The 15,036-nt window shown below is 38.9% G+C and overlaps 1 protein-coding gene across 2 annotated transcripts; it reads left to right on the forward strand.

Annotated features, from left to right (window-relative positions):
- The first annotated feature begins 639 nt into the window (after positions 1–639).
- On the forward strand, positions 640–14,886 carry cdc42 (cell division cycle 42). Of its 2 annotated transcripts, none has more exons than XM_026932957.3 (6): positions 640–795; positions 6,114–6,265; positions 6,621–6,693; positions 8,773–8,882; positions 8,968–9,165; positions 13,618–14,886. In XM_026932957.3, exons 2-6 carry the CDS (start codon positions 6,161–6,163, stop codon positions 13,705–13,707), a joined length of 576 nt encoding a protein of 191 aa, XP_026788758.1. In that variant the 5' UTR covers positions 640–795; positions 6,114–6,160; the 3' UTR covers positions 13,708–14,886. The 2 variants fall into 2 exon arrangements, with proteins under 2 accessions (XP_026788758.1, XP_026788759.1); XM_026932958.3 differs by lacking the exon at positions 13,618–14,886 and adding an exon at positions 11,374–12,121.
- Positions 14,887–15,036: the final 150 nt, after the last annotated feature.

Genomic DNA, 15,036 nt, shown 5'->3' on the forward strand with positions numbered 1-15,036 from the left:
ATACAGACAAACAGATAGACAGACAGACAGACAGACAGATAGATAGATAGATAGATAGATAGATAGATAGAGATATACAGACAAACAGATAGATAGATAGATAGATAGAGATATACAGACAAACAGATAGATAGATAGATAGATAGATAGACAGATAGATAGATAGATAGATAGATAGATAGATAGATAGATAGATAGAGATATACAGACAAACAGATAGACAGATAGATAGATAGATAGATAGATATATAGATAGAGATATACAGACAAACAGACAGACAGACAAACAGATAGACAGACAGATAGATAGATAGATTGATAGATAGATAGATAGATAGATAGATAGATAGATAGATAGATAGATAGAGATATACAGACAAACAGATAGACAGACAGACAGATAGATAGATAGATAGATAGATAGATAGATAGATAGAGATATACAGACAAACAGACAGACAGACAAACAGATAGACAGACAGATAGATAGATAGATTGATAGATAGATAGACATAAGGCCAGATATATATGTGTGTGTGTGTGTGTGTGTGTGTGTTGTATTTTAATGCATTTTTAAAAGCATGTATATACAGTGGTATTAAAGTGATATGAAGTGTAACTATACAGATACATAGACAGATAGACAGATCTACAGTGGTTTCACTGTGTGTAATATTTCTGCTGAGTAAAATGGCGCTGTTCCGCTGAGGGCGCGTGCCCCTGCTCTTATGCCTAGGAAACCCCGTGCGCGAGCTGCCAACGCCCGGCGCAGAGAAACAAACAGAGCGGAATACGGTAAGTGGAACTAAAATCAAGCATTTATATTTCTAATTTCTATGTTTCTTTCAATGTCTGAGTAACGATATAGATCCTAGTGTAAGCGTAACATCTTAGAAAAATTGTGTGGTGCATGAAGAAGGTGTGAGCGACTGGTTTTCGTCTTAACAAAGCATCTCAAATGACATCCGTTAAAAGTTAGCAGCAATGCTAACGAGTTTCTGGTAACCGGTGAGAAAATAAGAGCTTTGTGTTTTTTTATTACTAAAAAAACAGTCAAGTTTGAATACACTCCATGGTGATTATTTGTGAGGTATAAGTATAAATATCTCTTAAAATACCTGATATTTGATTATCCTCCAGTGTGACATCATTATATTGGAAGTGAGCAGGCATTTCTGTCAAATGCTAACAAGCTAACAGGCTAGCTATTTAACCTAACTAGCCTTACCGGTAGAATTCAGTGAACTAGCCTCAGTGCTTCATGTAATATAATTTATCACCTTATAATTTAGAATTTACTTAATTGCAATATTTTTGGTATATTTTGACGCTAATTGATGCTGACAAAGTTAGGTAGCTAACCAGTGAAACAAAGTTAGCCTCCCAAATCATCATCATCATCATGCTAACCTTAATAAAAATTAATTTTTCATTGGGATAAAAATCAACTCTTCAGTTTTTAAATCAAAATAAAGTCAGTTTCATCCGAATTAAATCATTTTAGTTAGATATCTAACACTAAATCATTTGCAACAGGAAACAAATGAGGTTCAGAAAATCTATCCAAAAAGTACTGTACAATATGGGATGTGTGTTTCTGTTTATATTTTTATTAAAATATTTATTATAATTTACAGAATGCAGATTGTAAACCTGGACACTGCCCCAAAAACATCTGGATCAAAACAAAAAGTCTGGATTTTTTTATTTTTTTTTAAATACCTCACCCAGTTATTATTAAATGTAGTCATTATTGTAAATTGTTTTTTATGGTTATTAAAGTATTTAATATAATTTCCTGAATCAAGATTGTAAACCCAAAAAAAAAAAAAAAAAAAAAACCCATCTGGACCAAATGAATAAAAACCAGGATATTTTTTTTCCATCTTATTCAGTTATTTCTGATTTATAGAAATATTTAAAGTCATTATTGTACGTTTAATTCTGCAGTTATTAAAATATTTCACGTCTGGACCAGAAAAATAATAATAATAATAATAATAAAAATCAGGATATTTTTTGCCTTCGGTTTCCTATTTATAGAAATATTTACACCCATTATTGTAAATTTGTCCCGGAGGCTTGATGATGCAGCAGATAAATATTTCCGTTTCAGGTTTGTTGCACTTTCTGGACTATTGGAGGCTTAATTGTAGACTGATAGCATTTTTATTGTTATTGTTCTTATTTATTGTAGTATATTAATTATTATATTCCTTCTAATGCTCTGTATTCGGTGCTTTAACGGCGTATAACGCTGATGTTTAATACAGAAACGATCCCGAGGTCCTGACTGATGAACCTAAAGCAGGTTGTGTGTTACTCCAAATAACACCACGGTATATTTATAAGATTTTTAAAATAAAGGAGACATCAGCAGGAAGGATGTAGGATGTAGGTAGGACAGATGTGTTTTCTAGTCTTGTGTGTTTTTGATATTTAAGCAAAAAGCAAGTCTGAGTTGTGAATTTGGCTGAAAGAGAGAGAGAGAGAGAGAGAGAGAGGGTTGTTTTAGGAAAAGCGCAGTCTTCCAGTGAATCTCGTGAATCTGTCTGTGTGAAGCATGTGAATCTGGTGTGTTTATCGTCGTGTAGATGGTGTAACTCATGGTAAAAAGCGTTCTGTTTCTGGCACAGATGCTTCGGTTCATCTCGATTCGCCTCGTCCAGTTTTCCTCTGGAGCGTGATCGAAATCCTGCCCTTTTCCCGGCTGCTGAGACTCCAACAGGAGTTCTCTTTAACACTCAAATTTGACTCCTCCTCAGATAAGAGACTATAAGAGGCTCTAAAGAAGAGTGCTAAATACCCAGGATGCAAGTTTCTAGAACCGCGACTGTCGCACATCCTGATTTTTACGCTGCCGAGGCGGTCGCCTGATAACAATAACCTCCCGAGCGCCGAGCGAGAAAAAGAGCTCACTTGGGCGGACTCCACCAAAATAGCGGGACGAGGTCAAACCCGACTTCCGCAGATTGCTGGAAGGAAACGGGCGTCCCTCCCTGCCCCGCTCCATCTGTGGTTCTGCATCTATTCTCTCTCTCTCTCTCTCTCTCTCTCTCTCTCTCTCACACACACACACACTCACACACACACACACACACACACACACACACGCACTGCTAACTAGTGAGGCAAAAGAAAACCCAGCAGAGACGTAGAGCTTCCTCTTACACAGAGAGAGAGAGCCAGGAATCGCATCTGATGCGCTGTCTCTGCCTCTCCGTGCCTGTTACAGCCTCAGGTCCGCGCTCGTGTTGTCGTTCCGAGAGCGTGCGCACGGTCGCAGCTGAGCAGATGACGTTATGCCAGAGCTTAAAGCTGCAGTGACCTACAATCAGGCCGAGTAGGAGGGCTCGGCCACTCTGTAGTCTGCTGCTTGCTCTGTAGTGATTCAAAATCACTTTATAATGTGATAGAAGCTTGGAAATTCTGAAAGGTTTACTGTGATCTGTCTGACTGGATGTAGATGAGCTGAGCCATACATCATAATATCATAAGTATATAATATCGTGTGATTTAAAACACACCGCAAGCACTTAATGACACCTGGTTAAATACCGACCGGGATTATTTCTACTTAATCACATGACTTCTGAAAAATATTCACGCCACGACTGACTTTAACGTTATATATTCTGCAGACCGACTTAAGTACGGGCTTCAAATCAAGATGTCATAGTGTGACATAAATATTTAATAATCTAACCATTTCCAAGGGTCATTAGTTCCACTGATGGAAATGTACCTGATGGAAATGTACCTTAAACAAGGTACCAGAATTTTTCTTTAAAAAAAAAAAAAAAAAAAAAAAAAGTTAAAACCTTACACAGGTCTTACTTTTACACTGTGATCAGTTGGTTTTTGTGGGTCTTCCCCTACGTTCCCCTTCGTTTTCAGTAAGCCGTGATTTCAGCAGCAGCACCATGTGCAGCAACACGTAAGCTGAGATTTTCTATGCAAATCTGGTATGATTCAATAAAGCTGAAATCCAAAAGGTCGACTCAAATGATTCCTCAGACCAAGCCTGCGGACATTTCTTCAGGTCCCCACTCACAACTTTAGTTTCTGTTTATTCATTGTTTACTGCTTGACGCTCAAAAATGGAAGAACAACTCATAACCGTGGTTTCATCCCATCTTGTCATAATCAACCTAAATCGACTAAATGTGTAGAGACCTTACGAAGAAAAATGAAGCTTGGAGGGTAGTCGCAGAGATCGTCGGTGCGTTTGGTGAATGTCGGTAGCTAGAACAGTTTTGCTAATCTTTTAACGAAAGTACTACGAAGCTGAGCTCGTACCCTGTAAATCAAACAGTTTTCACATTGAGTGCGTTATTTAATTAGTGTTTAACTAGTAAGAGTTAAAAGATAGTAGCCATATGCATCTTCTATCAGAACTAACGAAGAAATGCTGAGCAAGGCCACGCCCACAATGGACAGACTGCAAGCGTCACATGTCACTTGCTAGCGTGAACGTTAGGTGTCTAATAAACTGCCATCTTTCCGTGTCCTGTTTCGTGGCACATTTTGCTGTCCGTAATTTTAACGTTTGCACTCATTGGTCATGAAATCATTTTCGAGACGAGCTTCATGCAAAGCACAAGCCTGGGGTAAAGTGTTACACACCCTCGACTAGCGGTTCAGGAATAAAGTGCATGCTGTGTGTTTGTGGTGAAAAGCCTGCACCAGCGCGGACCGGGTTTTTCAGGGTTCTTCGTCCGTTCCTGTCTCATGTCTTCATCATGTTACTGACAGGCAGTTTATCCAACACTAGTGTGAAACTACAGCTGTTGTGTCTTAACCGTGATAAACTGTGTAAAAAAAAAAAAGTCTTCAAGGGCTCTGAGAAAACTAGTCGTACTCACCTACATCGTTAGACAAGGAAATATGCGGGGAAGGAAAAGCTAACATAAAGCGTAAGTTGTTGAGCGACCACGACAGCTTCAGCGCTCCTTAGTGTTAATTCTTCACGCCTCAGTTGGTGTTTTGATGATGATGATGATGATGATGGTGGTGGTGGAGAACGTTATCTAACACGTCGCTCTAAAATCTTCCAGACGTGTTCAGTTCAGTTGGGGTGAGAGCTGGTGAACGTGAAGGTCATGATGATGATGATCAGCAGATGAAGATGATTTACATCATTCCAAAAACCATTCAGTGAGCCCTTGAGATGGGGGCGGAGTCATCCTGAAAAGGCCACGCCCATTATAGGATTGATTCGCAGTTTCTCTCAAGCCCTATGTGGACAAGATTAAAATTATACAGGGTTCTGGGCTCATTTCCTCCTTCACATTTTACAGGTGCTGCTCTGTGATTTTATTTCCGTCGGGATCGCCCATGTCTGCGTTTTTCTCCGTCCTCCTTTGAGAAAATTCCAGGCAGAATTACCTGCTATTTTTCACCAAACTCAGCGCTCGTGTGATCATTTAATCTGGATGCACACGTCTGTGATTTTCTACGTGGATGTCGCCTCGCGTTTGAAAAAGAAAGACATTTGACTGCTTGCTGTTTTTAATCTCGCAGGTCGCGTATCAGTGGCCCTCCTCCAGATATTAAACATTTCCCGAATCATGAAATGAAAAATTGTTGCTTTTTGATACTTTGTGATTGTGAATTTGTATTTTTAAATCGTTGCTGCAACTTTGATTTGCCTCCAAACTGAAATAAGAGCCAGTGTGTCTTCTCTACTTCTACTCCTCTGCCTCTTCAACCACTTGGACTGCACGTACATCCCCATGATAAACTAATCCGATCCGAATAGGGCTTAAGTGGAACCAAGCCATGCCTAGTCTAGTCTAGTGTTTACTTTTCTTTTAATTTGTCACCCATCTGTATATCAGCGTATAGGCTCGGGAATTCAGTTTACATGCTGTGAGTATTTCCACGAGAAGAGGATAATGAGATGTTGTACACGTTAGGTTCATATTTTTGTTTAACGAAAGAATCGTGTGGTTTCAGTCAAAGTTAATCCAGCAGTTGATGTTCAGTTCACGTCCCTGTCTTTTTTTCTTTTCTTTTCTTTTCTTTTCTTTTCGTTAAGTGATGGTCATTTAATGTTACTCAATGCATCTCCTCACCAGTCATTTTTAATTTTCTCCATTTCTATTTTCCAGATCTTGAATGAGAAGAGTGGACTGTTAAACAAAAACAGAGCACAGTTATGCAGACGATCAAGTGCGTTGTCGTTGGCGATGGTGCCGTTGGTAAAACTTGCCTATTAATCTCCTACACAACTAACAAATTCCCCTCTGAATATGTACCAACGGTGAGTATTGCTCCTCTCTCTCTCTCTCTCTCTCCCTCTCTCCCCCTCTCTCTCTGTCTCTCTCTCTCTGTCTCTCTCTCTCTCTCCCCCTCTCTCTCTCTCCCCCCCCTCTCTCTCCCTCTCTCTCTCTCTGTCTCTGTCTCGTTTAAATGTTTCTATATGGAGTGCAAAAAAAAAAGCACCATTGAAATTTTTTTCAGTGAACTTTATATTATGTGTGTGAGATTACATAAGATGTGTAACAGTCTTTTTTTTATATCCTTCTAAAGGAAATAGTCTCATAAGACGTCAGTTCCTGTTGAATGTGTCATGTTTGTATTCTGACGTTTATATGTATATTGGTGGATGTTTTCAGGTCTTCGATAACTATGCAGTCACGGTTATGATTGGTGGAGAACCCTACACCCTGGGACTGTTTGACACTGCAGGTACAGTACATTCAGAAGATTTAAACGAAATAAAGTTGTTGGTTGAGATGCTGATTCGTGCAGGAATGGGAGGAGCGCCGGCGTCATTGTTATAGGAATAAGAAAACCATGCGTCTCTGCATTCCACACATTCTCGTGGAAGGTGGTTTGAGCTTTGAAGAGCCACTGTAAATGGACAGACGGCTTCTTGATTTGTCTCAGCCCTGAACTTCCTTTCATACTTCCTCTCTCGGTATGTGGTTGAGTCACACCTGTGAGGCTCCTCGTAAAGTGCGTGCTAGTCTCGTGCTGAGTTGTGGATTAAAACACGAGGGTGAAACGCTTGTAATCAGGATTTTGATTCTGATTAAATGGCTAAATCTGTGTGGCTTAGGGACGGAGCGATCTGACCAAAATATCATATCACGATTCCTGAAGGCATTTCTACGATACGCGACATGTCTCACGGTCTAAACTATCAGCAATACAGCGGTGTTGCTTTGTTAAAAAAAAATAAAATAAGTTATAAGTAATAATAAAATACACGTATTTTGGTTTTTCTTTAATTAACACTGAAAAAGAAGTTTTTTCGTACAATTTAAAGATGAAGTACAACATTTTAACATCACATCACCTGCTTCCGATCCGTCTGGAATTTATTTATTTATTTATTTTTTAAACGTGAAAAATAAATATCTATATTTCCGATATCTCGAAAAAGAGTCTTGATGTAATTTATCATTATTTATTAATATCATATCATTGTATCAGCCAGCTCCAGCGCAGCCTCTGTACATCATGTCCGACTCAACATGCTTTAAAACGATTTCCCATTTTCCAGTGTTTTACTCTTGCTCTGTAGGCTGGTAATGCAGATTTATTGGATTGTTACTAAATGTTAACATTCACCTATTTTTTTTTATTTTTGGCCGGGGGATTGGTGACTAATTGCTGCTGATGATGGTCAATATTACGATATATTGTATATTGATATCGTGTAATTGTCACACTACACTTTTCAGAGTTATTGCAGATTTCTTGCACTTCAAAGCCTTGAGCAGTGAATTGGATTAAAATTTTCTACTGAATCCTTTCAATTTTTAATCTTCAGTGGTTTTAATTAAAAGTATCATGAAATCCTTTATTATTATTATTATTATTATTATTATTATTTAACCAACACTAATGATTTGCTGCACGTTTGTTAGTAAACCTCTGTATCATAATACGTATCGTGTATCATGGAAATGTTTTCAGGTGTCCTTGTATGATATTTTTGTCACATCACCGATTCCTAATCGCAGTGTGTGTCCATCATGTCTGTTCGTTTTTGGTGATGCAGTGTGTTCCCAGTACGTACATAATAACAAAATCAAGCACGTGTATGACAAGCAGTAAAAGCAGCAGTGAAAGTGCTTATTAGCAATGTCCGTGTCACATGAAGTTCTTGAGTTTATACTCACATTGTGACAACGGAATTTCTCATCGATATTCATCTAGTGACGAAAGTCTTTAACAGCTCGCTGAAAATGAGTTATGGTCGGAGAATGAAAGCGTTTGTGCTGCATGTCTTTGTCTTTCAACGTTGTCCTTGATAGCGTAAACACAACTTCAGCAAACGAGAACAAAAGACATCTAAGTGCAGTTTCATTTCTAGTTTTCTGGTGGAAAAAGTTCCAGTAATTTGGTCAGTGGTGAACAGAGGGCTTCAGAATGATTTCAGTATCGGTTACTTGTTGTTTGGGTTTCCTCCAGAAACGTGTAAAACGTGAGCACACGTGCTTGGTGATTCTGAGGGTTGCCTTGTGCGGAATATTTTGTGTTGCATACACCATTTTGTCTTTTTGTTTTGTTTGTACAAATCTCAGGAACTTATCGCATTTCTGCAGCGCTACAGCTCTGTCCTGTGGCTCATGGCTGGAAAAAAAAAATTATGAGCACAAAATGGTGCTTATGCTTGTGAATTAAAAGGTTTGTAAAAGTCATGTCCTGTCTAATAGACCTAAGTTGATGCCTGGGTTTTTAAGAGATGGAGTTCCATCTTGGCTGCAGTTTGTGTTCTTTGTCTAGACTTAACCCTATTTCACCTTCTTCCAACAGGTCAGGAAGATTATGATAGATTACGACCTCTGAGTTACCCCCAAACAGATGTCTTCTTAGTCTGTTTCTCCGTCGTTTCCCCTTCTTCATTCGAAAACGTCAAAGAAAAGGTTGGTCTCAACGCTCATCAGTGATTCTTCTTGATCCTTCTTGTCTATCTCGTCTGTAATGAAAGAACATGTGTTTCGTTCTCAGTGGGTACCGGAGATCACCCACCACTGTCCAAAGACCCCCTTCCTGCTTGTGGGGACGCAGATCGATCTGAGAGACGACCCGTCCACCATCGAGAAACTCGCGAAGAACAAACAGAAGCCGATCACCCCGGAGACGGCCGAGAAGCTGGCCCGAGACCTGAAGGCCGTCAAGTACGTGGAGTGCTCTGCTCTCACGCAGGTAAGACTCACGTTACTTCAGAAAGTATGAAATCCAAATCACTCGGTTACTTGGTTACTTTTTAACATTTTGAAAATTGTTAGCATTTCTGCAGACTGTACGATTTAATGAAATTCATTGAACAAATCATAAGCACATGTTGGTCGATTTTCATTTTTTTGTCACATTTGTGCAGATTGTTGCTTTGTTAGATTTGAATTAGGACTTGTTAAGACTTAAATTGTGCAAATTGTTCATTGACGCCCGTTACGACTTCTGCTTCGAGGTAAGTTTAACAAAAACACTGCCAATGAACAAAGTGGAAGAATTTGTACAGAAGCTCAGAGACACAGTTGGTTTATTTCATCATGGTGTGTTTGTCATGTAGTTACTTCACTTTTAGAGTGTTGAGATTTCTCGCCGAGCTCATTTCGGATGGTTGTGTATATTGGCAACGTATATTTGTTTATTCAGGGGTGGACAAATCAGTAGCCCTGAAAAAACCTTGAGTTTGTGTCCAGGATATTATTTATTTATTTTTTTTTAAACAAAAGATTTGATATGGAGCTACATTTAAATGTAACACGCTTCATCATAGTGCGCTATTGTAACTATAGAGCATGCTACTCGTTCTGAATCCGCCTGCCCACCCGCTGCACTACACACACTGTCGGAGTCGAAATCTGGCTGACTGTAAAACTATTTTTTTATATAATAATAATGTAATAATAAAAATAATAATATAGTGTTCCATTAATCCAACACTTGTGTACGCACACATGCAAAAACAGGTAGGAAGAAGAAATCAGTAACGCTCCACTTTGTGGAAAAACAAACCCGAGCATCAATAATATAGCTGCAAACGGCAATCTACGGGGTTCAAGCACTCTGAGCAAATAGCACCCCCAGTGGCCACTGATACTTGGGAAGTTTTGTGATGATCGCTCAGTGCTAATCGTCTGAAATGCCTACTGAAAGCTGTTTGGTTGACGGCAGCCATGTTTTTTAAGCAACCAAGTCACTGTTCAAAATCCACTCACAGATTAGCAGTACACCAAATTTCAGCTCCGTCAAACTTACAGTTCCTGACAGACAGCAATTTGAATTTAACTCCACCCCCTATCGATGACTCCGTCCCAGACTTTCAGAACATTGCGGCAAACAGGCTTTCCCTGCAAATTCATGCAGCCAGTCTACAGTTACAGCTATTTAATTAAACCAAGCGCCACCTCACTGAGTGATTAACATGCGGCAGCCATGTTGCTTTGATATGAATGTTCATAATCTGATGAGTTATTTGACAATTAGGTCGTGAGGATGGATCGAAAATGTACAGCGCAAAGCCGTCGCACAAATCTCCTGCTATTAGTAACAATAACCTTGTGGGTAAACATATCGAGATGAAATAAATACGCTCACTAGATTCGAATAATGACTTTTACTCGTAACGAACTCGTAGCTACAACGCGTAACGAACTCGTAGCTACAACTCGTAACGACTTGCTGACTTTTTGTCACAGCATTCTACATTTGAAACTTTGTTAGAAGGGGAAAGTGATCATATATGCATTCATTTGCCTTTATTATTAGCTTAGTATGTTGTTACATAAGCTACAATGTTTTAGCTTTGTCACTTGTCAGACCTTTTACTTGCCCAGTGGGTTAGCTAAAAAAAATAAATAAATAAAAATGATTTGTCCACTCTTGATGTTTAACATTTTTTTCAGCATAATGCATGAAGTGAGCTGGTCGTTAGAGTGTTTCTCATTGCTCCTGATCTGGAAGGATACTAAAGAACTACTTACTAAAAACTACATCACTATAAAACATTACAATCAAATGCATTCGCATACTTCTGATAAGCACCAGTTTTGCACTTTTGCACATTTCTGGAAGATCTGGAAATGACCTCGAGCTATATTTAATACGTGTTAAAAATGCAAATTGTTGCAAATTCGCAAGCTCCTCTGGCAATGGTGCAAGAGCTTTTGACACAATTTCCCCCCGCGTCATTTACATTCTGCGGTTCTTTGGGTTTCCTTCCTCTTCACAGAGGAGGCTTTCAGCTCCTTACGTCTCACCGCTGCAGTAGTCTAGCACTTCTCTTGTATCTGTCTACACTGTTCTTCTGTTCAGTCTTTTTTTTTTTTTTTTTTTTCCCTAACATCTGTTTGCTGTAACTGCTAACCTTGCTGCTTATTCTTTTCCCTTCTTCCTCTGTCTTTGTAGAGAGGTCTGAAGAATGTATTTGACGAAGCTATCCTAGCTGCTCTCGAACCGCCCGAAACGCAGCGAAAACGGAAGTGCTGTATATTCTAAAGTCTCGTTCTCTCTCTCTCTCTTTATTACGCCTAACTTCTCCCCCAGATGTTTGCTGCTTCCTAGTTTACCTCTTGCTCCTGATTGCTAACAAAAGAAGCTTGTCTTATGTTTCTTGCTTCATATTACTGAAGTGTGTGTTTTTTTGTTTTGTTTTTTTTCCTCCCTCTCTCTTTCTCTCTCTCTCTCTCTCTCTCTCTCTGTGCATTTGTCTTAAGATTTCTTCCTTTTGCCATTTTCGTCACCTCTTGTATTAAATGGAGGTTGTTTTCTCCTCTCCAGTTGTGGAGAATTATTTATTATTACTACCATTATTTTTAGTTTGCTGTAAACCTGTAACACCGATTAAGACACATGTCAATAGTTGCTTTCTCGTTTCTTCATTTCTGCTGTCTGAGAGAGTGGGCGGAGCCAAAGAGGTACACTGATCAAGCAGCTCAAACGCACTGCGCTCAAGTCTTTATCTTTTTCCTCTTCATTCCTTATTTCAATGTATTATTTTATACTGCAATCATTGTATCATAGAAATTAAAATTCTGAACATAATATTAAGGCTACACCTTGCAATCAGGTGCCATTGATCAGGTGCACCGTCTTGGGATTTACTTATAATCTTGTGAAATGATTTGTGTCATTAATAAAGGTCAGCTAAAATCGCCATCTTGAGTGTGTCATCAATTCTGATAACATAATGTTTTGTTTTTTTTTTTTTTAACACATGGGTTACAAGACAGGTTTTTTGTTTTCTTCAAGTATCTGCGTGAGCTCGCTCTCTTTTGTATCTGGTGATACAGCAGGCTTTTGTAGCTGTGTGTGTCGTGCTGTGACACTAATCCTTTTCAGAACGTTCTTCTGAGAGAGATTTCTCTATAAATTTGCACGTCATCTTCATAAAAAGTAGCCGCTCACATGTTTTACCACTCACAGGGGTGGATCATCCAATCATAAATGTATTACCTAGACCACTGCTCTCATGTGCCGCACAGGCTCAGCCATGTTTTGGTCGTGACGAGGCTAAAAAGCGGTAGCTAGCGTAATAAAATAACAAGCCATTTGCTAGGGAAGTGCGTTAATACAAGATGAAGGAAACTCTGTGTTCCAGTTCATCCCAGAGGTGTTCAGTGGGGTTGAGGTCAGGGCTCTGTGCAGGACGCTCGAGTTCTTCCACTCCAATCTTCACGTCTTCATGGAGCTCGCTTTGTGCACAGGGGCATTGTCATGCTGGAGCAGGTTTGGTCCTCTTAGTTCCAGTGAAGGGAAACTGTAATGCTACAGTATACAAAGACATTTTATACAATTGTGAGCTTCCAACTTTGTGGCAACAGTTTAAGGAAGAAACACACATGGGTGTGATGGTCAGGTGTCCACAAACTTTTGGCCATAAAGAGTAACTACGTGTTCCTCAGCCTGATAATGCCATCTGTCCATGCTAATTAATCAATTAATTAATTAATAAAATTAATTAATAAAAATTATTCTGTGGTCGATGTGTGTAGTGCGGCAGGCGGTGGAATATTTTTTGGGGGATTTTTTTTTTTTAGTTTTTATGACAGTGTTTGAAAGCTGGTGTTTCCAAAATGGCCCTGATCTACCAGACGAGTGTCTTGCACTGCTTTTTACCACTCCTCACAGATCATGTGTTTTAATTTAGTGATCATGTAGTTAGTTTATTTTAGCACAGTTCCTTTTCTTTTTGTTCTGTTTTTTTTTTTCCCTCTTTGCATCCCCCTGACCAGCCCTTATGTGTCTCTGAGCTCTGTTTGTATCACGTCCACTTTGTTTTGTCACAGAATGACCTATTAGCATGTTGAGAGCCAAACCAAGCAACTCTTTATATGTAAATTTGGATGTTAAGGAAGAGCTTATGATTATGCCTGTGTTTGTTTATTTTTTTTTGTTTGTTTTTGTTTTTTTAACATTTGCATTACCTCCTTAATGATGATGCGCTCTCCTTCTTTCTTGTTTCAGAACCCTCAAGCATGTAAAAACTTTTGTTTTTTTGCATCAAAATCCAGTGTTTCATTCACATTATCCCAGTGCTGTCTGGTTTATTCGCTCTCTCTTTTTTTTTTTTTTTTTTTTTTTTTCTTTTTTTGTCTGCGTCATTGTTGACCCACATTGAGTCTCCGTTTCTTCCCTGCTTTGTGTCCACAGAAAGGCCTAAAGAATGTATTTGACGAGGCGATTTTGGCAGCCCTGGAACCCCCTGAGCCCAAGAAGAAGCGTAAATGTGTGCTGCTATGAGCGCCCTTTTCTTTCTCTCTCCCCTCCTTTCCTCTGCTAAGGCTGGCCAACAGCTTTGTACTCTTAAAAAAGCAATGCCTAAAAAAAAAAAAGAAGTGAGTTAAAACATTTTTTTTGCTCTGCAATAAATATAATCTAAAGAATACCCTACACACACGCGCACACACACAGGGCTTGGATCAGTTTTTGAGCTCCGTATCATCATACCATAGATTAAGCGAGATTTACGTTTTAAAGGTGTTACTTCACGGTGAACCGCAGAGATGTGGATTTTGTCATTTAACCAAGTTTTTAACGGCTACTTGCTCACTGATGCGTGGGGTGGGTGCAGTTACTAGCATGAGAGGCTAGTAGTTTTGTGAATCCTCCTGTGTAGTTGGAGTTAAACTTCTAACCTCTACTTTTACACTAGATTGTCACCAGAAGTGCTTGAAAAAAAAAAAAATAAAATAAAATCCTCTTTCTTTGCCAATATCCCCATGTCGTAGGCGGTTTGAAAGAGTAACCATGTAAATAAGAGCAGATTATAAAGGACTGATCACAAAGAATCGGGTTTTCTCACGCAGGGAACTTTTAACAGTGTTAGCAGAACAAGCGGCGTGTCCTAATGCATTGCCAGGGACCACAGAAGCTTTTTTTTTTTTTTCTCAGAAAACTTGTAATGCATGGAGGTTTCCTTTACATAGGTTAACTACTTCTTTAATTAATAATAATGTAAGCTGACAACATGTTGTAGACTCCACGTGTTTTTACCAAAATGTCCCCCTCCTCACCCCCTCTTTTTTTTTTTGTTGTTTTTTTTTGTTTGTTTTTGTTTTTTTTTTCTTTTCTTTAATGGTTGTCACTTTATTGTGTTCTTCATTTATGGGCCGGATCCCAGCGAAACACTGATCCACCTGTTATTTAAAGGGCGACACACACAAAAAAAATAAATAAATAGTGATAAAAGATCAAATTGAACCTTCGCTTTTCCCCTCAATGACTTAACGGAACCATGTTTACTAGTGTATGAGTTGCCCAGGTGGATCAAGGTTGATCTGATTTCCTGTCGTTTATCACTCGTTTTGTTTTGTTTTGTTTTCATTCAGTGTAAGACCAAATGCTATGTATGAAGTCTGTCCTTTGTACTGTATATGCATTCTTTTAAAGATTATTAAACTTATACCTTAATTGCCTTTATATTGTTTATTTCTGTCTGTCTGATGGACACAGTCAGGATCATCACCTGTTTATTTTTCCCCTCTCATGGCCAGATTTTACATTTCTGCTTCAGCCGCCAGTAGATCAGGAACATTAGCCATAAGCTCATATGAGACAACGAATGTATGA

Source organism: Pangasianodon hypophthalmus, chromosome 20 (genome assembly GCF_027358585.1).
Source record: "Pangasianodon hypophthalmus isolate fPanHyp1 chromosome 20, fPanHyp1.pri, whole genome shotgun sequence".
Classification (NCBI taxonomy): Eukaryota; Metazoa; Chordata; class Actinopteri; order Siluriformes; family Pangasiidae; genus Pangasianodon; species Pangasianodon hypophthalmus.